The 24,453-nt window shown below is 42.9% G+C and overlaps 2 protein-coding genes across 10 annotated transcripts in view; one reads left to right on the plus strand and one right to left on the minus strand.

Moving 5' to 3' along the window:
* The window catches only part of Ctnna2 (catenin alpha 2), a 1,144,108-nt gene that overhangs the window by 374,229 nt on the left and 745,426 nt on the right, over positions 1 to 24,453 (minus strand). The window lies entirely within an intron of this gene.
* Positions 8,393 to 23,455, plus strand: Lrrtm1 (leucine rich repeat transmembrane neuronal 1). 4 transcript variants are annotated; one of them, XR_013049917.1, is made up of 3 exons: positions 8,394 to 9,116; positions 9,405 to 11,320; positions 23,065 to 23,455. XR_013049917.1 is itself a non-coding variant. In XM_006985104.4 (2 exons), the coding sequence occupies exon 2, from the start codon at positions 9,464 to 9,466 to the stop codon at positions 11,027 to 11,029; it is 1,566 nt and encodes a 521-aa protein (XP_006985166.1). In that variant the 5' UTR covers positions 8,393 to 9,120; positions 9,405 to 9,463; the 3' UTR covers positions 11,030 to 11,383. The 4 variants fall into 4 exon arrangements, 3 of the variants coding, with proteins under 3 accessions (XP_006985166.1, XP_006985165.1, XP_076423080.1); XM_006985104.4 differs by lacking the exon at positions 23,065 to 23,455 and having other exon boundaries at positions 8,393 to 9,120; positions 9,405 to 11,383; XM_006985103.4 differs by lacking the exon at positions 23,065 to 23,455 and having other exon boundaries at positions 9,405 to 11,383.

The raw sequence follows: 24,453 nt of genomic DNA on the forward strand, positions 1-24,453 counted from the left end.
TGACTTCTGACTGTGCATCATTCTTATTTAGTCTTTCTTGTTGGAACTTTGTTTCTTCTCTTACCATTTCAATCACCAAGCACTTTCCAGGGAGTCCCTCATCTGCGTTTCCCTGTATAACATCTAACCAGATCTTCAACCTCTCACTCTTAGCAAATGTTACTGTGTGCTTCATGCTCTCTGTTGCCTCTCTTCTATCCTCAAGATACACATTTATTGAAATCATCTTAAATTATTTCTCAGAGGAAAATGTCACTTGAAAGACCACCATTTCCACTGCAGAACAATCATTGCCTCTGGCCTCCCCTGGCCACCTTCAATGTTAATCCATTCAGATCTATGTATTGTCGCACTTGAACAGATGGGGTGGCCTCCAACTGCTCTCCTGGCTTCCAGTAGCCTTTGCTTGCCCTTTTTGTTCACAAACATCATCAGAATTACATTTCTTGCACCTATATTTTGGAACTCAAATACCAGATGGAAAGTCTGCTCAACCACGTTCTAAATCCACCCTCCAGTCTCATGGCTCCCTGCTCTTTTCTCCTTCACTCCTATAGCCCCACATTCTTTGTACCCCAGAATTTTGTCTGCTTTTTCTACTAACTGGAGTTATCTTGTCCCCTTGCTGACTCGGGTTATCCACACCCTAGTTTTTCCCCCTTCCGTGTGTGTGTGTGTGTGTGTGTGTGTGTGTGTGTGTGTGTGTGTGCACTTGCTTGCATGTTTGTGTGTTGTGCTTGCTCCTCTGTGTGAGTGTGGGTACACACATGCCATAATGCATCCTGTATAGGTTGCAGGACAACTTCCAGGTGTTGGTCCTTGTCTTCTTCCTACTTTATGGTGACAGGGTCTCCTAACTGAGGCTGGGTATGCCTGGCTAGCTAGCCTATGAACTTTTGAAAATTCTCCTGTCTTTGCCTCCTATCTCCTAGTAGGGACATGTTGGGATTATAGATGCCTGTAATATTATGGCTGACTTTTCTGTGGATTCTGGTGATCCAAACTCAGGCCACCAGGCCTGCACAGCAAAGCACATATCTACTTATAGCCCCATTGTCTCAGCCCCTCTTTTGTTCCTCTGAGTTTGTCTACCTGGCCTTGTTCAAATAGCTAGAGAAATCTCTCCAAGCCATTCATAGTTCATATCTTTGCTACAGCATGGACCATGTGGTTTTGGTCCACAGCTCCCTCCCATCAAGTTCAAGGAGCATAGAAGGCAGGAACCATATTTAACTTATTGCATGTTCTCGGCTGACTCTTCACTTAACCTAAAACAGATTAACCAAAACAAATAACCACAGCAAAACTATTTTGACAAATGATTAAAAGACATTCTCTGTAGAGGATTAAGAAATAGCTCCCGAGAGTGGGAGACAGTTTGCAGGAAGAGATAGATTAATCTGAATGTGCTGGAATTCCAGAGGACAAATTGTTTATGGATGATGGGAACAGGAAACCCCACATAAAATAGAGACATGGAAGAAAACCATGCATAAATGGCGTCAACCCCTGTGAACCCATCTGGAAAAGTCTTGGTCTTCCAGGGTTAATTTTATTTTTTGCCAATCTCCCAATGTAATATGACAAATTTTCTATATTTACTTCAGGTTCCTTGGGCAATGGATTAGGCAAATAATCAAATCAGTTAATAAACTCAGCTTAACATGCATGTCTATGAACCAGCAAGTACACAAGACTACCCTAACAATGACACAGGCACATTATCAGATTATGTGGTAATCTCCATGTCACCTGCATAGGGTCCTCATATCTGATCCTTTACATATACAGGTGGAAGGGAGAGAGTTTTGAAATTAAGAAAAAAATAGATCTGTCCCTGAGGAGTTTTATTTTGTTATATATTTATTTACTTGTGTGTGTGTGTGTGTGTGTGTGTGTGTGTGTGTGTGTGTAGGGGGGGGCATGTTCTCTCTTTTCACCATGTAGGTGTCAGAGATCAAAGTCAGTCTTTCCAATTTGGCCATAAGCACCTTTACCTTCTCAGACATCTTGCCAGTCCCTTCTTAGCCTATTTTAAGTAACCTGGATTAGGACATTGCTGGTCAACAACACATTTGTGAGAATAACTTGGCTACCTTGTTAATAAAAGTCAGGACAATCAGAAGGAACTGATGGTCCCCAAAGTCCAACCAACAAAAGTCTTTATGCAGTAAGACTTTCTTCTCCTCGAAATTGAATAGAAAACTGGGTGTCAGGAAGGATAGTTCCCAGGGTCAAGAACACACAGGCAGAATGTTTAATCACTGCCTCAGCTAGTTATAGAAGGGACCAAGGTGTGTTTTAATGTGTCCTGTGAAAGAGTTTCCCAAAGAGAAGAGAAATCAGAGAAAGAGCTGCTAGGGATGAAACATGCATAACCTTCCAGAAGGATAATTTCGAGCATACACTAATGATGTGTTCAAAAACCCACACCATTTGAACACCAGTCCCATTTCTAGAATAAAAGTGTGAGGTCATGTTTCCTCAAGTGTGCAAGGTCTATACATGACTATATTTATCACAGCATTTTTCACAAGGCCCTAAAAAGAGTAACAAGCACCAAGCAAGAGGAGACAAATTCAAGGACAATGCATCTCCCAGACTCTATGGTTCATCTCTGGGTTGTTGGTTTAGTTGCCTTAATTGTCACTACCAATAAAGTTTTTTGTTTAGCTTGTATTTTCTAGTTTTTCTTTTTCTATAATAAATATCTCCATAAGTAACATACACGTGGCATAATAGTGTTGGGTGGTGCTAAAAAACTGACCAACATAAGCAAACTTTAGTAATGTCATAGATTTTTCTGGAAAGACAGCCCTTAAATACTTCTGCCTGTCCTCTCCTCATATATCCATGCTGTCCTGTTCCTTCCATGATTAGAGGTCTGGAGAGACAAGATAGAGTGTTGCCCCTTAGATCAGTCACCACAGAGTCAAAGTCTTATGTCAGATGTCAGAACATCATCAAATCCCAAAGATAAAAGGTAAAGATAAACCAGCAGAAAGCCCTATGAATGCTCACTGTCTTCACTATACTGATTATAGAATCAAGCCTTATCAGAAAGCTTCCTCTGTTCTGGAGGCTGTGATAGAAGTGTACCCTGCACTTCATGCTTTAAAACCTAGTAGGAGAGACACAATGCAATTGAGTCAGTTCTGTTTGACCAAACTCTACCACCAACGTTGAGTCACAACTTAGCATGTCTGTTCCTTCCATCCCTCAGTTACAAAGCTGGGGAATCAATGAGGAGGCTTGGGTTTCCATTTTCAGTTATGTTTCTCAAAAATATTATTTTGTTTGTCTTCCTTTATTCCTCCTCCTCTTCTTGTGGTAGGGTCTCTTGCATTCCACAGGTGGCCTTAAACTGGATACATAACCGAGTGTGACCTCGAACTCTAGATCTTTCTGCTATAGATCATGTCTATAATTCCAATATTAGGGAGGTATAAGAGGTCACGAGTTTTAGGCCATCCTGAGCTACAGAAGGACTTCAAGTTCAGCCTAGCTACATATGGAAACCTTGCCTCAAAAAAAAATAAAAATAAACTAACGAACAACAACAACAGGAATAATAGAACAGGAATCCTAAATGAGTCATTTTTCGTTTTGACTTCAAGGTGTTGAACAATCTTTGCAGTTCAAAAATGGTCAATTTAGAAATGACTGACACATTCATATAGAATGACTAGGGCCAAGAGATTAGTAAAACTAAATAGTTATTAGAATGGTAAAGAATGAAGGACCACTTCACGTGGGATAAGGGAGGATGGAGGTCAGTTAAGTAATCCTAGATATCTGATCTTCACATTGAAGGTTAGAATGAAAGTCACCCAGATAGAGCTTAAAAGAAAATGTCCACCTGACATGCCAAAACCCAGTGTATAAGCCATCACAGAACAGACTCATAGATAGGCCCAGGATAGCAGGACACTCATATTTAACTAGTTTATCAGAATTATTGAGTTCATTCATTGAGCAGGATAGGAACTTCCTTATTATTACTCATATTGCTTGTCTTTTTCAAGAGAGGCATGCAGTCTGATTAGAAGGAACTTCCCCTTTCTAATTTGTTCCTCCTAAGTAGATCTCCTGAGAGAAGTCTGAGGATCCTCACCTCTGGGTTCCACAGGCATCTGTGGTGGCACTCCACATAAAGTGCCATCTGTATGGTGCATGCCCAGAGGAACAAAGAGGTTAATTCTCTCCTTTGGAAACTGTGACTCCCACCCTCCCCCAGTTCCTCTAAGTGTTTCCTTTTAAAGAAAAGCCATGGTTCACTGCTACTGAAAATTAAAGACAACAGCATAAAGATCAAGGTCCAGGCTGGTACCAGCAATGACAGAACATTAAAATTGCTATTTGAATTTCTCTTTCCTTGAACATTGGCAAAGACTATTGAAGGAAAGACAACCACAACACAGGTTAATTCCATAAATTGTGTGTGTGTGTGTGTGTGTGTGTGTGTGTGTGTGTGTGTGTGTGTGTGTTCACCAACATTGATGTTTGGAGAAGTCAGAGGTGGATATTGAGATGTCTTCCTTAATCACTTCTCTATCTTATTCTTTGAGATAGGGTGTCTCACTGATCCTGGATGTTTAATCTAGACTGCCTGGCCAACAAGCTTTCTGGATCCTTGTGGCTCCACTGCCAACAATAGGATTACAGTACACATGGCCACATCTGGCCATTACATTGGTGCTGAGAATTTGAATTCAGATCTTCAATCTTGTCTCTCTCCAAGCACATTACCCACTCACTCCCCAGCCACATTTTAGAATTTTTCTACTTCTATCTCTTCATTCATAGACTCTTTTGGCTGAAATGAACAAGCTGGAGGTGGCCTTCAATTTAGATGAAATGGATGGCAATAATAATTATATGATTGGCTCCAACCCACATCACAACACTGAGTACCAAGAAAACACAAGATGGCTTATTAGGTAAGGGTTATGTTATAAGGTTGAGGAGAGAAGGAATAACCAACTAGCTCTTCCTCCTACAGGCTACACTTCTAGATTCTTCAATTGTACTAAGCTGTCTCCCTTCTATTTCTCTTCAGTTCCAGATTTGCTTTGACAATCAGAATCATACCTTGCACATCCTGGACTTCTTTCTGATGTGCTGAAATTATGTTTTCAAAACTTACCCTTTCTGACACCAGACTAGAGAGCCAGGCCTCCACTCGCAAAGTTGGCATGTTGATTTTAGGTTACATGCTTGATGAATATCTAGCTTCTAGAATTGATTGTGTATTACTTCAATAAGGTGAGCTCAATTTCCTACCCTACATAAATATGCCAACTATCAACAGTGCTATAGTGGGGTAGCCATTCCAGCTTTGGTCTGGAAGTTTCAACCCCCATTGACGTTTTGGTAACTATCACGCCCACAAGGCGGGGCCAGGGGAGGGCCTAAAGACCTGAGATTGGGATGTGCAGCCTCTCTTGAGGCTGGGAGCCCGGGTGCTAGAGGTGGACTGAGGAGAGTTCTCCAGAGAACATCGGCAACTACTGCTGCGTCTTTCCCAGAACCCTCAACCTACCTATTCCTTCATTTGTAAGCTACGCCATTAAATAAATCTTCTTTTAACTACGTGGAGTGGCCTTAATAATTTCACCAATATAGGGCTTTTAAGGTATACAGAACACTGCGCTTCAGCTACTGAACAATGAAGAATATTTTGGGCAAAACAAATCTGTGGTTATCCTCAATGAAGAGCTTGACCAAGAACACGGTGGTCACATTACTACTTGATGGGTTAAGCCTTCTCATAAGACAGGCAAAGAGGGAAAAAAAAAAGGAAAAAATTGAAGATCAGCACATTTCTCCCCCATTTTAGCATCTTGGGTACTTGGAAGAATGAAATGAAAATTTGTGAAAAACAGCCATATCAACTTGCTGTGGTGACTCAAAAGTTGTCGTTTCTCAACTCAACTTTGCTGAAACACTTGATTCATGTTGTTCTTATTTAACCTAATTTGCATTGATTTAATCAGTGGTGGTATGCTTTAAATACATAATAAATTGGAATTCTGCAACTCAGAAGACTTAGAATAGCTAAATTTCAATAAAGCTCATTTCAATCTGTTAATGTATACAGCTCTGCCAAGAGATTTAAGAGGATAGAAAGATGCAACTTGCCACATTAGAGGTGAGAAGGGTTTAAGGGAAAAGATACCATGCAGACAAAACGATTTGCAGGATAATAGCATGAAAAACTATATATACATATATATTCTCTCTATATAATATATAATATATATTCTTAATTACAGCCTAGAAGCATCTTCTACACTTTGAGTGGCATACTTAGAAGAAAACTCACATATAAATGCAGTGCATTTAATTTTATTCTTTTTCTTTTTTGCCAATGCTCAACTCTTCTCTGCCTTTCTGTACCAGCTCTACAAATCAAGTGACATCCAAAGTAGGACCTCTTCTTGCCCATTTGGCAGCCTCTCTCATCCTTTTGCCAAGCTGCATGCATTACAAGGATTTTCTTCCTAACAGCCATGGGGATTGGGTGCCTTATGCTCACAGTACTTGCTGAATGGCTGGCCACTGTTTACCCCTGCCTGTGCCTGCCCAGCCCTGCTCCTCCAACCCTTTAGAGTTTATGGCTCAATCAGTCGGCATGCTGTCAGGAATAATTGTTTTGGCAAGGGGTAAAACCACTTGATGATGAAATTGTTTCTCTGTCTGTTAAAGTGTTCTGCAGCAACTCACAAGTGCCAAGGGCCCAGTCCAGAGCTAAGTTGGAGGCAGAGTGAGGACAGGTGACCATCCAGACTGGCAAAGGAAGAACACAGCTCCAAGGAGGAACATCAAAGATCTATCTGTGTCAGTAAGAAGGTGCATGACCTTGAATAATCCCCAGATGCCTCTGGCCTCAGTTTCGTCATGTGCAAAATGGAGAGGGTTGATTTTCTAATGTCTCCTGGAGCTCCTAAGACAGCATGTGATGTCTAGCACATCTCAGACTTGTATTCTTTTCAATTAAATGATGCATCTTGGGGATGAATGACCAGAGCAGAGCTCAAAGGAATACAGAATAGAATGATTCACATCCCTGTTCATATGACTTTTCCTGAAAAGTACCACCTGTCTTTGGTGACCTTAAGTCTACCAGTTGGTCTTTTCAACTTGTTAAGAGCCAGGCTAGTGGCTTGATCAATCTCCTTAACCTGGGAGATTTCCCAACCCATCATCATTCCTAGCAAGTAATAGTGACAGGTAATGCCCACTTATTTGGAGTTCATTAGAGACAGAAATGACAGGAATGTAAGGACAATAATACACCTTAACGTGTGACTCCTCCTGACACAGGCTTACTTAGCCATCTTTAAGAATGTTCTTTTTTCTTTTCCTTTTTAAAAACAGATACCCAGAGGGCTGTGAGAGGAGGATAGATTTCTTATAGGACAGTTGTGACCAGAGGGGTACTCCTGTCTATAAAGGATTGAGGGTAGAAAATCCGACAGGGGCTTTCCCTGGGATTCAGAAGAAAAGTAGCATTATTCTATACAGTCACAAAGCTGAATTAGAGATGAGGGGATAAGAAAAAGGCTTCCTTATTTTTTTAAATCACCTCTTCTCTACACATCTTCTAGTACATTCTCCAAGGTTTAGATGTAATTACCACGAACAGCACATGTCAATGTTAGCCTCTCCCATGTCATACAACAGCATCTTTATCCCTGCAGTCAGTGTGCTCCATGGACAAGATGCAGACTGGGCAAGCCCCAGGGGGATCTCCAGCAGTCTCTCTGTACACAGGTTGAACCTGCCATACTGCAACCTTTTCACACCGTCAGGACTCAGATGGCTTCTCTAACAGAATGGGCTTGAAAAGCATTCCCTCCATCCCTGAAAACAGCCAGCTCACTGTAGAAGGCCAGTGTTGGCACAGGGAGAGGAGAGGAGAGGGGAGGGGAGGAGAGGGGAGGAGAGGAGAGGAGAGGAGAGGAGAGGAGAGGAGAGGAGAGGAGAGGAGAGGAGAGGAGAGGAGAGGAGAGGAGAGAGGGAGAGGGAGAGGGAGAGGGAGGGAGAGAGAGAGAGAGAGAGAGAGAGAGAGAGAGAGAGAGAGAGAGAGAGAGAGAGAGAGAGAGAGAGAGAGAATGGGAATCAGAGCCAAACCCCAAATCACTGCCTTCTTGTGCCTCCTCTCAAGTTGCTTTTTGGAAAGCAAAGAAACAAATGTTGATTGCTCTACAGAGTCCTACGTATCTGTTACACGTAGACAGTTTAAAGGGAGGAGGGTATAGCCCCAAAGAAAGGTTGGCGGGGCAACCGAATATCTCAGCCCCTCATTTGGATATATCTTGTCACTGATGATATTTCTTACCCCATCCCCTCTTCTTTTTTTTTCCGCCCTGAAATATAGACCGAAAAAAAAAAAGCTGAGTGTTTTTCATTTCATCAAAGAACATATATTACTTTAGCGGTTTGGTTAAAAAAAAAAACCGTTGGTTTTCTGCCCACCCCTTTTCAATCTGCCGGTGTCGGAGGTGCTCAGAGAAGACGCACAATCGCGAGCAGCTTACGACACTCAGTGAGCAGTCGGTGCCGGTGCAGGCTCGCGCACACTCCTCGGTGGAGGGAAGGAGTCGAGCACTGCTCTGCGCTCCGCAAAGCATGAGCCGGCCAGGTTTCCGCAGCTGCTTAGGACACGAATGGCAGGCGTTCTCCAACCGGGACTCCAAGGTGGCTGCGATCCGCGGTGGGCATTACCGATGACATTCTCCAGACTGTCAAATCCTGGGGAGTCTCGAGCCCCGAGTTTGGAGTTGATTTTTTCTCTCACCCGCCCCACCACGTCACAGTCTCAACTGCAGAGGAAAAAAAGGGGGACCGAGGCAGGAAGGCGAGAAGCCCGGGCTCTAGGCGGCACGTAGTTGGGAAACTTGCGGGTCCTAGAAGTCGCCTCCCCGCCTCGCCGACCGCCCCTGCAGCCCCGGAGCGCAGCAGCAAAGTGAGACATTGTGCGTCTGCCAGATCCTCGGGCCGCGGAGCAGGGCTGCCTCGGGAAACACAGAGGGGTCTTCTCTCGCCCTGCATATAATTAGCCTACACACAAAGGGAGCAGCTGAATGGAGGTTGTCACTCGCTGGAAAAGGGTGGGTAAGACACTTTTTTAATTAAATTCTTTCCAGAAGAAAAAAAAAAATTTCCTCCCTTTTCTTTGCTGCCGCATCTAACATGGACTGCATTACCCCAGCTTTGATCTTTCCGTGGCTGTGAACTTTGTATGCTGCCCGGCTTTCTGCATGCTTAGAGGTGAACGTGTGGCTCTGGGGAGGGGGGGTTCCTTCTACATTTCTCTATATTGATTTGGGTTTGTTTTTTTGTCCCTTTCTCCCCCCTCCCCCTCCCTCCCCTCTCCCTCGGAATAAAATATGATATAGATTTCTGACCCAGCGCTTCCAATGGACATTCTCCAGTCTCTCTGGAAAGATTCTCGCTAATGGATTTCCTGCTACTCGGCCTCTGTCTACACTGGCTGCTGAGGAGGCCCTCGGGGGTGGTCTTGTGTCTGCTGGGGGCCTGCTTTCAGATGCTGCCCGCCGCCCCCAGCGGATGCCCGGGGCAGTGTCGGTGCGAGGGGCGGCTGTTGTACTGCGAGGCGCTCAACCTAACCGAGGCGCCCCACAACCTGTCCGGCCTGCTGGGCTTGTCTCTGCGCTACAACAGCCTCTCGGAGCTGCGCGCCGGCCAGTTCACGGGGTTAATGCAGCTCACGTGGCTGTATTTGGATCACAATCACATCTGCTCGGTGCAGGGGGACGCCTTTCAGAAACTGCGCCGAGTTAAGGAACTCACACTGAGTTCCAACCAGATCACCCAACTGGCCAACACCACCTTCCGGCCCATGCCCAACCTGCGCAGCGTGGACCTGTCCTACAATAAGCTGCAGGCGCTGGCTCCGGATCTCTTCCACGGGCTGCGGAAGCTCACCACGCTGCACATGCGGGCCAATGCCATCCAGTTTGTGCCGGTGCGCATCTTCCAGGACTGCCGCAGCCTCAAGTTTCTCGACATTGGATACAATCAGCTCAAGAGTCTGGCGCGCAACTCTTTCGCTGGCTTGTTCAAGCTCACGGAGCTGCACCTGGAGCATAACGACTTGATCAAGGTGAACTTCGCCCATTTCCCGCGCCTCATCTCTCTTCACTCGCTCTGCCTGCGGCGGAATAAGGTGGCTATTGTGGTCAGCTCTCTGGACTGGGTTTGGAATTTGGAGAAAATGGACTTGTCTGGGAACGAGATCGAATACATGGAGCCCCACGTGTTCGAGACCGTGCCGTACCTGCAGTCCCTGCAGCTGGACTCCAACCGTCTCACCTATATAGAGCCCCGTATCCTCAACTCCTGGAAGTCCCTTACGAGCATTACCCTGGCCGGAAACCTGTGGGACTGTGGGCGCAATGTATGCGCCCTGGCCTCCTGGCTCAGCAACTTCCAGGGGCGCTATGATGCTAACTTGCAGTGCGCCAGCCCGGAGTACGCACAGGGCGAGGACGTCTTGGATGCTGTGTATGCTTTCCACCTGTGCGAGGATGGGGCCGAGCCCACCAGCGGCCACCTCCTGTCTGCTGTCACTAACCGCAGTGACCTAGTGCCCCCTGAGAGCTCAGCCACCACGCTGGTGGATGGCGGGGAGGGACTGCACGATGGCACTCTTGAGCCCATCACCGTGGCTCTCCCCGGCGAGCACGCTGAGAACGCTGTGCAGATCCACAAGGTGGTCACGGGCACGATGGCTCTCATTTTCTCCTTCCTCATCGTGGTCCTGGTACTCTATGTATCCTGGAAATGTTTCCCAGCCAGCCTCAGGCAGCTCAGACAGTGCTTTGTCACGCAGCGCAGGAAGCAGAAGCAGAAACAGACCATGCATCAGATGGCTGCTATGTCTGCCCAGGAATACTACGTTGATTACAAACCCAACCACATCGAGGGGGCCCTGGTGATCATCAACGAGTATGGCTCATGTACCTGTCACCAGCAGCCCGCGAGAGAATGCGAGGTGTGATTGTCCCAGTGGCTCTCAACCCATGCGCTACCAAATACGCCTGGGCAGCCGGGCGGGACGGCAAGCACCAGGACGGGGTCTCCTCTGCGCTCTGATGTGTTGACTGAAACTGTACGGGGATCTCTCCCAGAGACTTGACATTTTAGCTTTATGTGTCTTAAAAAAAATAAAACACAACAAAAACCCCACCCCATAATCTTCAGGACAGTCTGTCTTAAATTTCATATGAGAACTCCTTCCTCCCTTTGAAGATCTGTCCATATTCAGGAATCTGAGAGTGTTAATAAAAAGGTACCAATCATTGATTTTTTTTTTGTAAACTAAAACGTTTAAAATAAAATAGCATTTACAGTTTCTACAGACTGGTGGAACCTAAATGAACTGCTACCTGTCTTAACGGAGAAGCAATGGTTAAAGTTTCCTTGGAATGCAGGTGGGAGTGGAAGTGAGGGGTCTTGGCAGGTGGGGAAAAAATCAAGAAATCATGGAGCAAAATTTTTAGGTTCTATTTGAAATGCTAAGAAGGGCAAACGAGGAAAGCTGATCACTGTAATGGTACTGGTAATTTATCTCTGTAAGGTCCAAAAAAGAAAAAAAAGTCAGAAGGACCCTTCATAGTCTGAGAAGTGGGCTAAGACATCTAGCTACTTCAAAGTGATGGGCGAGGGAAGAGGCCTCTAAGGTAGAGATCAGAGATCTTGGCAAGATCATTGTAAATGGCTTTTAAAAGGCAACACCTGACAGTTTGTCCTGCCAGCAAGAAACATTTTCCCCCTTAAAATAACCATCTTTCAAATCAGCTCAAGATTTCCTATCAAAAGCCATTTGGTCTTTTGGTCTTAATTCTCCTACGTCTTTTACTCACTAGAATTAGTAGCCATCTGTGCCCTTTATCATGCCCTCTCATGGCTCAGAGATAGGAAGGGAAGGGGGGGGGAGGGAGGAAGGGAGGGAGGGAGGGAGGGAGGGAGGGAGAGAGAGAGAGAGAGAGAGAGAGAGAGAGAGAGAGAGAGAGAGAGAGAGAGAATATGAATATCTCAGTGTTCAATATTGAAAGACAGGTTCTTCCGGAGTTAAGAGCAGAAAGCCTCAGCTTAGGAGTTACTACCGGGAGAGAGGAAACCCTGACTCAGGAATCCCCCTTGGGTAATGACCTGTGGTGAGAAAATTCAGGTCCTGACTTGGCAGAACAGGCTTGCTGGTGAGGTGGGTGATATCCCTCTTTGTCCCTCCGTTTGCATAATAGTGATATGGGAATAGTTTGCTAACACAGAACAAGAATGCTGACTCCTCTCAGATGTTCCTTTCATGTGGTGCGTGCTTTCCCTGTTTTTCCTCCTTTTCTCTTCTATGTTGAGATGACTGACAGTCCCTTCCCAGCCCTCCAAGGCTTCCAGGGCCCCTTCACTGACATTGTATTTTTTTTATTATTGAACTAAAGAGGGAGGAGGTGGGAGTAGTGGCAGTTGGGTGGGTTCTGGGAAGGGCAAAAGAGGAGGAGTGTATTGATGGACGGTATTTTTAAAGCACCTAACAATGCAATCAGATGTTATGATTGAAACACACTGTCAGGAAAGCAGATAACAACTGGACCCTGTTTCCCACGTAACCCTTCTAACTGATACTAAAGCACAACATATTTCTTTTTTATCCCCTGCCTTCCTTTCAAGAGATAAGTACAAATAGAAGGAATCAAGATGGGAGGGGGTGAATACATAACTCTCTCTCTCAAAATGCAAATGTATCCAATTACTAACCTAAAGAGGAAAACCACACTTTTTCAAATGTAGAGAAATATTAGCAGAACGTTTACTTAAGCTAAGGATTGCTGGTAGATCCATCTTCTACCTTTGAAGAAACGAATATGCCTTAAAATATGGCTTTCAGAAGGCTCCCTCAAGAGAAATATTTTGCAAATATCTTTAACATGTTAAGCCTCAGGAGAAAGCTACACACATACACACACACACACACACACACACACACACACACACACACACACACACATACACACACACACCAGCTCTGTTTCCTTATAATGATAGGATTTTATGATACACATCATGTTTTTAACACTCATTCAGATTGTGAATGTTCTAAAAAGACAGGTGTTGATAACTTTATGGATGGGGTCTGGGGTTTAGTTTAAGCATGAGGGTGTTGAATTGCTTTTGTAAACAGATTAATAATGAAAGGGTGGGAGTAGGAATGTGCGTGAAATCAGCACAACTGAACCTTACTGAGAGCACTTCCTCTAGCAGAACCATGACGTCTGCTTTAGTTTTTGTCTTAAATTACAGCCTGTGGCCACTGAAGTAGGGTTCCTATTAACTCCACCTCTTCCCAGAGAGACTACAGGAATCCAGTACCAAATGCTGCTCTTCTGTCTTGGAGCACTGGGCGATGGTGTTGCTGTGCTTGTAAGAAATTTACTTCTAGAAGCCAACCTTTGTGGCAGACATGAGAACTGCAGCGTTCCTCTGCCCCCTAAATATTCACATTGGAATATATAGTTTGCTTCTATCCTAACACCCTCTCCCCAATTCCCTTTTTTTTTTTTTTAGCATAGCTGTGAGAGGGGGCATAAGCATGTTTTCTTCTCTGCTGCTCCCCTATTCTTGCAACAAAATATCATGAATTCAGGATATTTTTAGACCCTGTAAATCAAATGAAGAATCTTTGTGAAGAAAAATCAGACATTAGAGATTTTCAGAGCAAATGATGTGTGGCCAGCCAAGTTCATATTCATAGGCAAGCAAGTGTATCCCACACACACAAGGATTTCACTCACATAGCTTCCTGGTTCAGTGCCTCTGGCCTTCGAGAAGGGCAGAAGGAGGGAGAAGCCAAACATAAAGGAGAGTGGTAGTTTTAACTAAGGTTTTGTGATATTTGCAATTTTTTATTCCTCAAATTAGTTAAGCTTTAAGCTTTAAAAAATTTTGCTGTGACCCCTCTAAGCAAGCTGCTACCCATTTAAAAGGGAATCTAATTTTTAAGTGGGTAGTTCTTTTTTCCTCCCTATTTTTTCTCCCCACTGAGGTTTCTAATCTCATCTTGTGCTCTCTGTAAAGAGTTCAAGGCCACAATTCATGTCCTATCCTGGGAATCGTGATAGATTAACCTTGCCTTTCAGTATTTTCCAAGCTGATTAAAGTTCAGCAATGGTATTAAGGCTTTAAAAAATATTTACAGAGAAAAAAATGTTTTTAAATGATGAATGGCATTCTCTCAAACTGGTCTTAGCCCCAGTTGAGGTTGTTCCAGAAAAGTGGGTTAAGGGAAACTCATTTTAGACCTATACGCATAGGAAAAGCAGCTTCTGACTCAGACTTCTGTCTGCATAGAAGGACCACCTGTCTCACAAAAGACCACACATTCATTAAGCTATAAAGTTCCTATCACAAAGAAAACATGATTAAAGTAAAAAGTTGAACAGATATGCATGTTTAAAGTATTCTCCCAAGCTTCTCAGTGTATAAGGGCACTTTACCTTTGCTCTTCACCCTCAGAGAGGCAGACATTTGGTGTGACTTAGCACCAACAACACATTTATGAGGATGTGTAAGTAATTAGAGGGGCAAACACCACTTGTTATTCCTCCCCAGTTTCCTAAGCAACTGCACACATATCATTGGCGGGCTTTGGGGCCACCTGTGTTTCTGATTGGAATTAATCAAGTTGTCAGCAAGTTTGATGCCATTCTATCTAGCATAACCAAATGACACTGGGCACCCCTGGATCCTAGACTCTGGTGAAATAAAAGTCAGCAGATGCTTCCTCTTGGGGGAAATGATGGAAACACCAGAATATTTTTGTATCTGTTTTGGAGAATGAGTATCAGTGCGAAAAGAACCTATTGGATTGGTACTTATGTTAGCTGGGTTGAATTGGCCATTAATGTACTGTCAAACTCTACAAATGTAGCTAGAATATGACTATTAAACATATTACACAAATATATATTGAAAAGGATTGAGGGATCCATCTCCCTCTGTCTCTATATCTATCTATCTACATTTATGTATATATTTCCCTTATAGAAGCACACACACATGTACATATATAATCTCTTATGCAAGATAACATATGCACACACACACACACACACACACAAAAGACTATAGTACACAACTACTATCTACCACTAATTACTCTCTTGTGATAAAGTTGTTATTTGGGGGAAAATGTGATAAAAAGACACAAATAAAATACAAAGGACTGATATGGTTGATGGTATTTTCAAATACTGTCCCACTGGTTCAGGCTTGATAGCTGGGTATCCTCTAGACGTCTTGCCACAGCAGAGCATATGCCTGCCGTCTAGTGGTTAGAGCTAGAATTGGCATTGCATTCTTTTTGAAATATACTTATTTTAAAAATTTTAAAAATGCTCCTATTTGCTTACTTTTTCCCCCTGTGAAATTCAGTAGATAAAATGTCTGGGAACCATAGCCATCTTTCTAGATGGACACAATTCTTAAATACCTTAGTTTTTTTTTTATGTGTGTGTGTGTGTGTGTGTGTGTGTGTGTGTGTGTGTGTGTGTGTGTGTGTGAAGGTCCTGGCTGATCAATCCTTAATGTTTAAAACAGAGAAGCAAAGAAGATGAAAAGAAAAGAATTGATAGAGCATTTTCTTGGCATGGGTGCCTTTACCAGCTCTTAGTATGTAATGTGCAGGCAACCTTATCTGTACAAGAGGAACCTGAGGCTTACAGAGGCTGAGAATCTTGTACAAAGTACAAAGGGTCTGGGCTAGTGAGGAGTGCTGGTGTCCACACTGGTAACCTATTCAAACATAGATTATACCCACCAAAGAGCCTAGACTGTACCGAGAGTCTATTTGCCAATATATTCTTGTTGAATGCCAAACACATTCTTATTCATTGTCATGGGTGTGATGATCAAATACAGAAGTTTTTGCCATGACCTTGTTAGGTCTGGCCACTGGTAGAAGAGTGGTGTGGAACCCTGTCAACAGAGGAGACATTCATATGATGTTCATAGAAGAGATGTACAGTAATCACCCAGCCAATCTCTTACCAGAAGGTTCAATTTAGAGAGGATAAGGCCTACGTTTTTATCTGTTGCTTTCAGGGATGCCCTCATACTTCTTACTTGGTGATCACATGATTGTCTATGCTAGCTAGCAGTTCTCAACTAGAGGTAATTTTGCAATTTCACAAATAAATGTGCACATGTACACACACACACACACACACACACACACACACACACTTCCCTGGAATGTCTGTAAAGAGTTTTTTATTTCTGTGTTTGGCTGGTGTGCCACTGGCATCTGAAGGATAGAGGTCACAGGTACAGCTAAACATCTTACAATGAACAGGGTATCTTTAACATGAAAGAGCAATTAGACCCCAAATATCAAGAATTCTGGCAATGAGATACCTGGCTCCATGGCAGGAAAGAATGCTGGGACTGTGCCTGTACAAAGGCTGCTTGTACAGAGTGGTCTTTCTAAGCTTTTATCTACCTCTTTCCTCCTTTAAGTCTCTCTCTCTCTCTCTCTCTCTCTCTCTCTCTCTCTCTCTCTCTCTCTCTCTCTCTCTCCTCTCTCTCTCTCTCCTCTCTCTCTCTCTCTCCTTAACCAGGGAGTTGCAAGTCTAAATTAAAAACCCTCAGGTTGTTTGTTAATCAGCAGAAGACATATAGTTAGCACATCCTTCCCAAAGAACATATGGCAAACCTTAAATTAACTAAGACAAAACTAGCCAGAACCATCAACTGACCCACTTTTTCCTTTAGCAAGACTTCATTTAGGAAACATAGTAAGGAAGGGATCAAGTTAATGGTGAAAGACTCGATTAATACAAAGGAAACCAAAAAGGTCTGATATTCCTTCCAGTAGAGTCTAATCATATCCAGTCAACCTTTCTCTACATTCTTCAAGCCCACCCAAGACAGGAATGCCTTTGAGGCAAGAATGAGCATCTATTAAGAGAAAAAAATCAAAGTGTTTATTCAGGTGAGTGGGGTAGGCATACGAATAAAAGGAGTTGCCTCAGAGTTTGGAAACAGGCTGTCTGGAGCTGCAGACATTGCTCACAAATGTATGTAGCACTAGGGAGACCAAGCACAGGACTGACATCCATAGGACAGCATTGTGAGGGAACGAGAGTTCAATTAAAGGCAAATACTCTAGGTCAGAGTGGTTCAGGCTAACCAGAACACATTTGCAAGGCAGGTCAAGCTCTGCAAAAGCAAAATAAAATAAAATAAAAATTCCAGAATCTACATGTCAGGTGTTGTGCTCTTCCGATCTGGTGCTTTTCTTCATTTTCCTGAAAAGATGAAAATTTTAGATGCCCATACCACAGTGGGCCTCAATCTAAAATACTTTACATTTTAGAAGGATTTATATGGTATTCCCTGAGGATACTTTCCCTTCTGTACTTCAATTTCACCATTTCTCCCATCAATAAAACATGAAACAAAAGTAGTTTCCAAGTTAGTGTCATTTAACCAGAAAATTAAAACCTCCCTGAGTTCCCATCCCCCAGATATTCTGATTCTTCAGGCTTGCCTGCATATCAAAGAGAAAGGGTAGACTCACTGACAGATGTGGGCTTCAGAGAGCTCAATGGAAATTCAGAGAAAGAAAGATGAAAAAGTTGAGGCATGTGTGGTATGTATAAATATAGATTTATAAAATATGCAGAAAGACTTGTGGAGATACCCAACCATCCATATATGAATCCCAAGATGCAGGACTAAGACATACACCCAATGAGAACAATAGAAAGGTAAGGAATACTGCTGGAATGAGAAGCAAGAAGGATTTCTAAACTAATTCAGTATAAGTGACTAGCATTGGGGTTAAGGACATGAGAGCCTCCTATTAAAATAATACTGTAGGGGATGGAATGGAAGGAGAAGAGGAGAGGGATGAAGAAAGGCAAGGCAGGGGAAAGGAGAAAGAGATAAAAGGACTGGAAAGAAGAGAAGAGTTTCAAGATTTGTGTTTTATATCTTTGAAGTGCTCATCACTGGCAGTTGAGCTAGACTGACTCTTCAGGTTCTCTTCTAATCTACCTAGCTGGCTATTTGCTTCCTCTCAATGGGCCGTTGGGAAGCCATTTTCTCTCAGCTAGGATGGTACTTCTTAACCTATGTGTATGGGACCACTGGGGACCTTTGGTAAATTACAATGACTAGGTCTCATCCTAAAATACTTGACTTCACAGATCTGAGGGGTGGGGAGGTTTTATAAATCTTTCCAGATGATTGATTGCAGAGGTTATCCCACTTTAAGAATCACAAACCTGGAGGGTCTTATGATCATATCCTGTGTTGTTCAGCAATATACAAGATGTATGCCTTGGACAATAGCTTTTTCAGAAGATAAATATGAGCCAGTAGCTGGGCTGGGTAGTGTCCTAGTTAAGCATGGACCTCCTTGTCACCCACCTGTCCCCATTGCCTCCACCTGGTGGCACTGATGGATTCATAAGTACAGGTGGGCTTATAATTTATTTCTGAATCCTCATTGGTTTATCAAGCTGTGCTTGTGATTATTCCTTTATTGTATTTCATTCTCATAATAGTCTTACAAGAGAGGCCTAGAACTGTCCTGTTTCGAAGACATGAAGACCAAATCTGAAGGCATCCTGCAGCTGCCACAACTGCTGCTCAGTTGAGTGTCCTTACTCTCTCAGAACTTCCCTTCCCCTCTCAGACTGATCATGCCATTTTGAAGCAAAGTACTCACATCTGTCCCTCTTCTCGGAGTCTTAGGAGGCACACTTGTAGTCTGCTTAATGTGTGTCTTTCTCCTCCATCTGGACACTGGCATACAGTCTCATCTCAGCCTTCATGTGTATCTCCCATCCTCCCTGAGCCTGACATGCTTTTCTTTGTCACTCAAGCCTCTGAGTTTGTAAGAAAAACACCCAAAGAAATGGAAAGTTTTCAACACTTTCCTAACACCTGTAACACCAAAATATTCCCTTTGTAGACAATGACAGCCACCAAAAGCTTTGCCACTGACTTTTCCAAGAATGGGAAGGCAAAATTCTAACAAGACTTTGATTGATGTGAGGTGATTTTTCCACTCAGAGATTCTGGGAGCCTGAACAAGAATCTTGGCCCTGGGTGCTGAGAGACAGGGGTAACTTAGAAGACCAAGCAGCCAAATAAGTAGGGCGGCATATATTTGGCCTGGTGACCAAGTCTTGTTCAATGCATGTGAACCAACTCAGGAAAATGTTCACCCAGCCCATCAGCTCCATTAATTGTTTAAGAGCTTAAATAAAGATCAAGGTGAAGATGCATTTTTCCCCTATTTAAGCCAGCAACCTCTTTGAAAAAAATGTTGTTGTTTTTTTAAACATTTCCCATCAGCACATCTATCTTCAATTAAATATTCTACATGTGAAACTGTGTGTGGCAGGAATTCCAGCTCAGAGACATTGTGGGCGGCCTCGAACAAAAGGGAGAAGGCTCAGCATCATTTGGAAGCTGGATTAGTCTGTCACAGAAAGGTCTAGAAAAGCCAAGTTACACACAATTAATAGAACAATACAACAATCTGTCTTCAGCTGGCCCAGGCATTCCTGTCATTTGTCCCTCAGCTGCAGAACCACGTGGCCTGTGATTTTGTGTATCTGTTCCATCATGATGGCGTTTTCAGTGAAATCTCTATTTCCAGTAACCAAGACTGAATTTTTGCTCTTTCTTTTTTCTTTTTCTTTTTAAATATTTTACTCTAACAAGAATGTTCAAGGAGAGTTTCTTCTTGAAACTCAGTCTTATTCTGCTAACCGCCCATGACAATTTTATCTGAGGCTCTCCCCTCTTTCAAAAACCATACATGTACAAAAGAGACCAAACCACGCACACAGTTAGAGGGTAGATAGATAATATTATAGCTAGGTTGCTCTATATAACATCAGTCAGACCTTTTACCTTCTAATTATATTGCTCAGCTCATTTAATCAGGAAGCAGTAGTTTGTTTCGCAGGGATTAAGCACATACGTGTTGAAGGAAAAATAGAACCATTTAACATGTAAATGATGGCACCTGTGAAGGTGCGGCACAAAGCCAGAGGAACTGGAGGCATAGCTCTGCCGAAACCACTGTGGGTGTGAGCAGAAGATACCTCCCTATTGCCCTGATTCATTTATAAAAATGATCCCTCCCATGGGAGTGTTTAATATATATATATATATATATATATATATATATATATATATATATATATATATTAGTTAGTGGGTGATAGGCAAACTATTTAGGCCTTCATATTTTCTCATCTATGCCATCAATCTGGATTTATTTTTGTTCAGAGGGCTTTTCAGCATGTTTAGTCTGAAAACTAGGTAAAGGCTGGTGAGACTACTGAGAGGGCAAAGGAATCTGCCTCCAAGCCTTAGGACAAGCAGACCCTCAGGGTAGAGGGAAAGGATTGACTCCTTCAAGTCCTTTGAGAAGAATTGCCTTGCCTTTCCCTCTGTGTTCAGGCAGGACTGGTGGGCATAATTCAGGACAGAACATGCCAACATGTCAACAGCATTCACGTCTGCACCAGAGTATGCACACACATAAGGGGTTAGCATGGTTCTCCCTACTTCAACGTGGACTGAAGCCTAGTGACCCTCTTCCAGAAGCACTGTTTATGAAGGTTTTTGGTGAGACAACAAAGCTTACTGCCATGTGGAGCTATCTTTAATCCACTGTCAGCTCCCAAAAGGAAAACTAGTCAAGAGCTTGAGGTCACCATCCAATGCCTATGCTTTTACTTATTGGTGATATTAAATCATACTGAGCAGAAATACACACCTTTCGATAAAGACTGTGTATTTAAGAAGCTTTTTTTTTTTTGTGTGTGTGTGTGTGTGTGTGTGTGTGTGTGCAAGCAATCACACTTTGATCATAACAAACAAATAGAACAAAGGATTCAGAGTACAACTCAGAAGAACCCTTTCTTCTGAGAAAGAAGGTTGAACATCAAGAGGCAGGATGTTTGGTACAACTTCACCAATTTTCCCCTATATTTTAAACTAGATGGCTCCACTGGTGATGTTCTTTCTTCCTGTGTCAGTGGTGAATTCTAGTTTTGCTTCTAGCTCTTGATTTATTAGTCAGGTGTAGAGTGTAAAAGTGTAATGGTAGAAAGGGTATTTTCCAGTACATTCTTCTATACTGCCAATTGCTGACTGGAAAAAAAGGTGAATTCATCAGAGTTCACCCAAGGGCAAGCTTGAATGCCCTGAGAGATCTAGTTAGTCTCACAAAGATGAACACATCTGGCCAGAGAAAACCTTCTATGTTCCACTTACATGTTGAAGTCTGCATCTGTCCCAAGCCACACCCTATTTTTGTGCTTTGCTCAGAGGGGAAAAATATTAAAATAATTGCTCTACTTCAGGTTAACACAAGAATATTAGCAGCATAGAAATCAGTACTAGCAGAGAAAGCTCTAACTGTTAGGGAATTGAGGACATCTTTGAGTGCCAGTGTTTGAGTCTTTGTTGACTTATTTTGTTGCTTGTTTTCTGCCTCCTACCTTCCCTTCTTGCTTCCTTCTATCATCAGTCTCTCCTTTTTCTTTCTCTTTTTATTCCTCTTAAATCAGTTCAGAGTTATGAAGCACACTATACTTTCCCAATTGTGGAAAATGGCATTGAAGGAGCAAATACTGTTTTTTGAGTGGGTTAACAAAAACCTTCCTCAATTTTATGTATAAAGTACAGGCATGCACATAGCCCATCAACAGTATACAATATATATGTGATATTGAAATCTCAGGGCAATAGAAGACTAAGTAAAAATGTTAACAGTCTTTCTCAGTGGGAGGAGGTGATAAGGGGGCTGGGGAAGCAAGTAAAGTCCAAGAACACTGACCTAGGCAGTCCCTGACGATGTGAAAAGATGAGAGCAAAATTATAAGCATCATGGTAGGTCATCAATCATGGTTTTGAAAATAAAGGGGGTCCAAGCACTCTGAAGACAAAAAGTAAGATTCAGAAATTATGTGGACAGCTGCTATATCCACTAGAACACATGGTGTTCCCAGGCTCTCTTGGACTCAACATATCTCACAGTTGTCTGTTTGGAGGCTTCATGATCCTTTAAAAAAGATACTGAATATGAAACTAATAGACAGAGCCCTGGTACTGCCTCTGCTTACTGGGTTAGCCAAATCATCTCCCTTTTAGACCTCATTCTTTTTTTGTCTATGAAACTCAGAAATTAATCCTCTGTGAGTTTGGTTCACAGCAATCTGGTTAGGCTCAAGAGAGATAACATTGGTTGGTGGAAACAACCTTGAAGGTTGCAAGACTCAACACAAAAGTTTAAGGTAGTGGAAAGTCTTAGGATAGTAGTCACAAGAGCTATGTGGTTCCATCTACCCATGTGACTTCTGAGGGCTGTATACATTCTTTACATTCCTTTGGTTGGTTATTGCTCTGCACTAGGAACCTTGTGATTACACACCAGGCAGGCCACTGGACAGAAAGGAGAAGGCACAGATCACCCAATCTATTTCCTCATTGTGTCACAGTGAGTTTGACCCAAGTGGCTTGCTTCAGTTCCTTGAATCTCAATGATCATGTCTCTAAAATGGTCCTACTCACAGTGGCCTTCCATGATTTTAGGATAATTATCAGAAATCATATGCATTGGCTTTGCTAAATGTTCAATCAAAGTGAATCTTACCCATGTCCCTTTAGCAATGCAGCTGCATACCATGTGTATAAAAATAGAATGAGGGTAAATGGGATTGGCATAAGAGGCAGTTGGTGCCTTGATGTGGAAACTAAGAAGAGACTTGAAGGATTATAGAGAGCACTACAACACCACATGAAAGAGTGAAGAGCTGGACAGGAAATAGTTCTGTAGAGTAATTAGCAGAGAAATAAATGGAGAGAGATCCCTTCATCTGTTGCTAGGGTCCAGCATAATTTTTAGGAAGTAGCAGAGATCTCACATAAGGACTTTCCATAATAGATACTTTGTGCCTAGCTTACAGTGTATGCTTTAATGTTTTCTAATGTAATGGTTCTCTTCAGTTCTGTCAACAGATTCCACATCTACCCATCCTCTTACCAATCTCTCCTCAGTTTCATAACCTGCTTCATCTCCTGAGAGCTTGGAAACTTCTGGAGGAAGGGGGGAGCTGAAATCTCATTTGGTTCAATGGCAACCATGCTTTGCCACCAAAAGTGCATGTGTTGCTTTTGTGAGCCTTCAGGTGCTGACAGCTACAGTGGTATTGTATCTGCCAGCCTTCGAGACATTGTTTCTGGACTGCACAGCCAAGCAGTTCTGACCTCCAGCAAAAGCCAGCCACACATACTGCAGCAGGCTGCCTGCTGGGCTCCACATGTTTATACAGAACTGCTAACCCTCAAGAACTGCAACTGAAAGAGAAATGAGAAAGGAATGAATATGCTGTTGTTTTTATTTTCTGCTCAAACCAGCTCTTTGAGGAAAAAAATAAAACAAGAAAAGGAAAGGAAAAAGGAAAAAAAAAATAAAAGCATCACTCTCCAAGCTGGAGCCCTGCCAAGCTTCCTCCCCTCCCTTGCTTGTCCAAGCACTCCACCGTCTGTGCAGACTGTATAACAGCAAGTTCTGGAAATAGGCTAAGGACTCTGGGCCAGTCCAGGGGCTGTGCTGTCTGGGTATCTGTGTCTGCTGGGGCTTTTGAGACTTGGTTTTTCACCTTTATCTTTTATCAACTGCCAACCCTTGGAAGCATATCTGTTACCATCAGCTTCTGTTTGTAAAATGGGACTAAAGGTTAACCTCTCCAGAGAAATCCGCGTATCTTCACTGTAGTTCAGGGCTTCCACTAACAGCTTGGCTCACAAAACATGACTATGGTAAATTAAAGAATGTTAATAAAAATGAGATAAAACACTCAGGGGTCATTTTTTCTTTGCCCCCAAATTCTTCTATGCTCCTTTCTAAACATTACCTTGTCAGAAAATTTGCTCCTGTGATCAACACGATTTCCCAAAGCAATTTTCTAAGAGCAGACGTAGCTTTGCCATGATCACTAAGAGTTTTCAAAACTGTGGTGAGGAGGGGGTGGGTTCCTGTTATTTGTCTCACCTTTGGGTAAGTGTCCCTTTCTTGGTACACTCACCAAAGGGTGAACACTAGGATGTGAGTTTTATAACATACACAGAGACAACAGAGAGGAGATACTTTGAGCATCTGGATTGAACCGTGAGAAGGTAATTAAGTGCTTAACTAAGAAAAGATTTACCAAGACCCACAAATCTGTGCCCACAAATGCTTTAAGTAAGTAGAGTAGCTTTACAGTGCACTGAACTTTAAGCTGGCTCCTACAGATTCTATTTATGCTTCACAAGAAGGGAAAATTAAACACACCGTGGGATAACATTTGTGCTGCTTTCTTTACCATGTTTGCTTGGCCACTGACCTTCAGG

Source organism: Peromyscus maniculatus, chromosome 3 (genome assembly GCF_049852395.1).
Source record: "Peromyscus maniculatus bairdii isolate BWxNUB_F1_BW_parent chromosome 3, HU_Pman_BW_mat_3.1, whole genome shotgun sequence".
In the NCBI taxonomy this organism is placed as follows: Eukaryota; Metazoa; Chordata; class Mammalia; order Rodentia; family Cricetidae; genus Peromyscus; species Peromyscus maniculatus.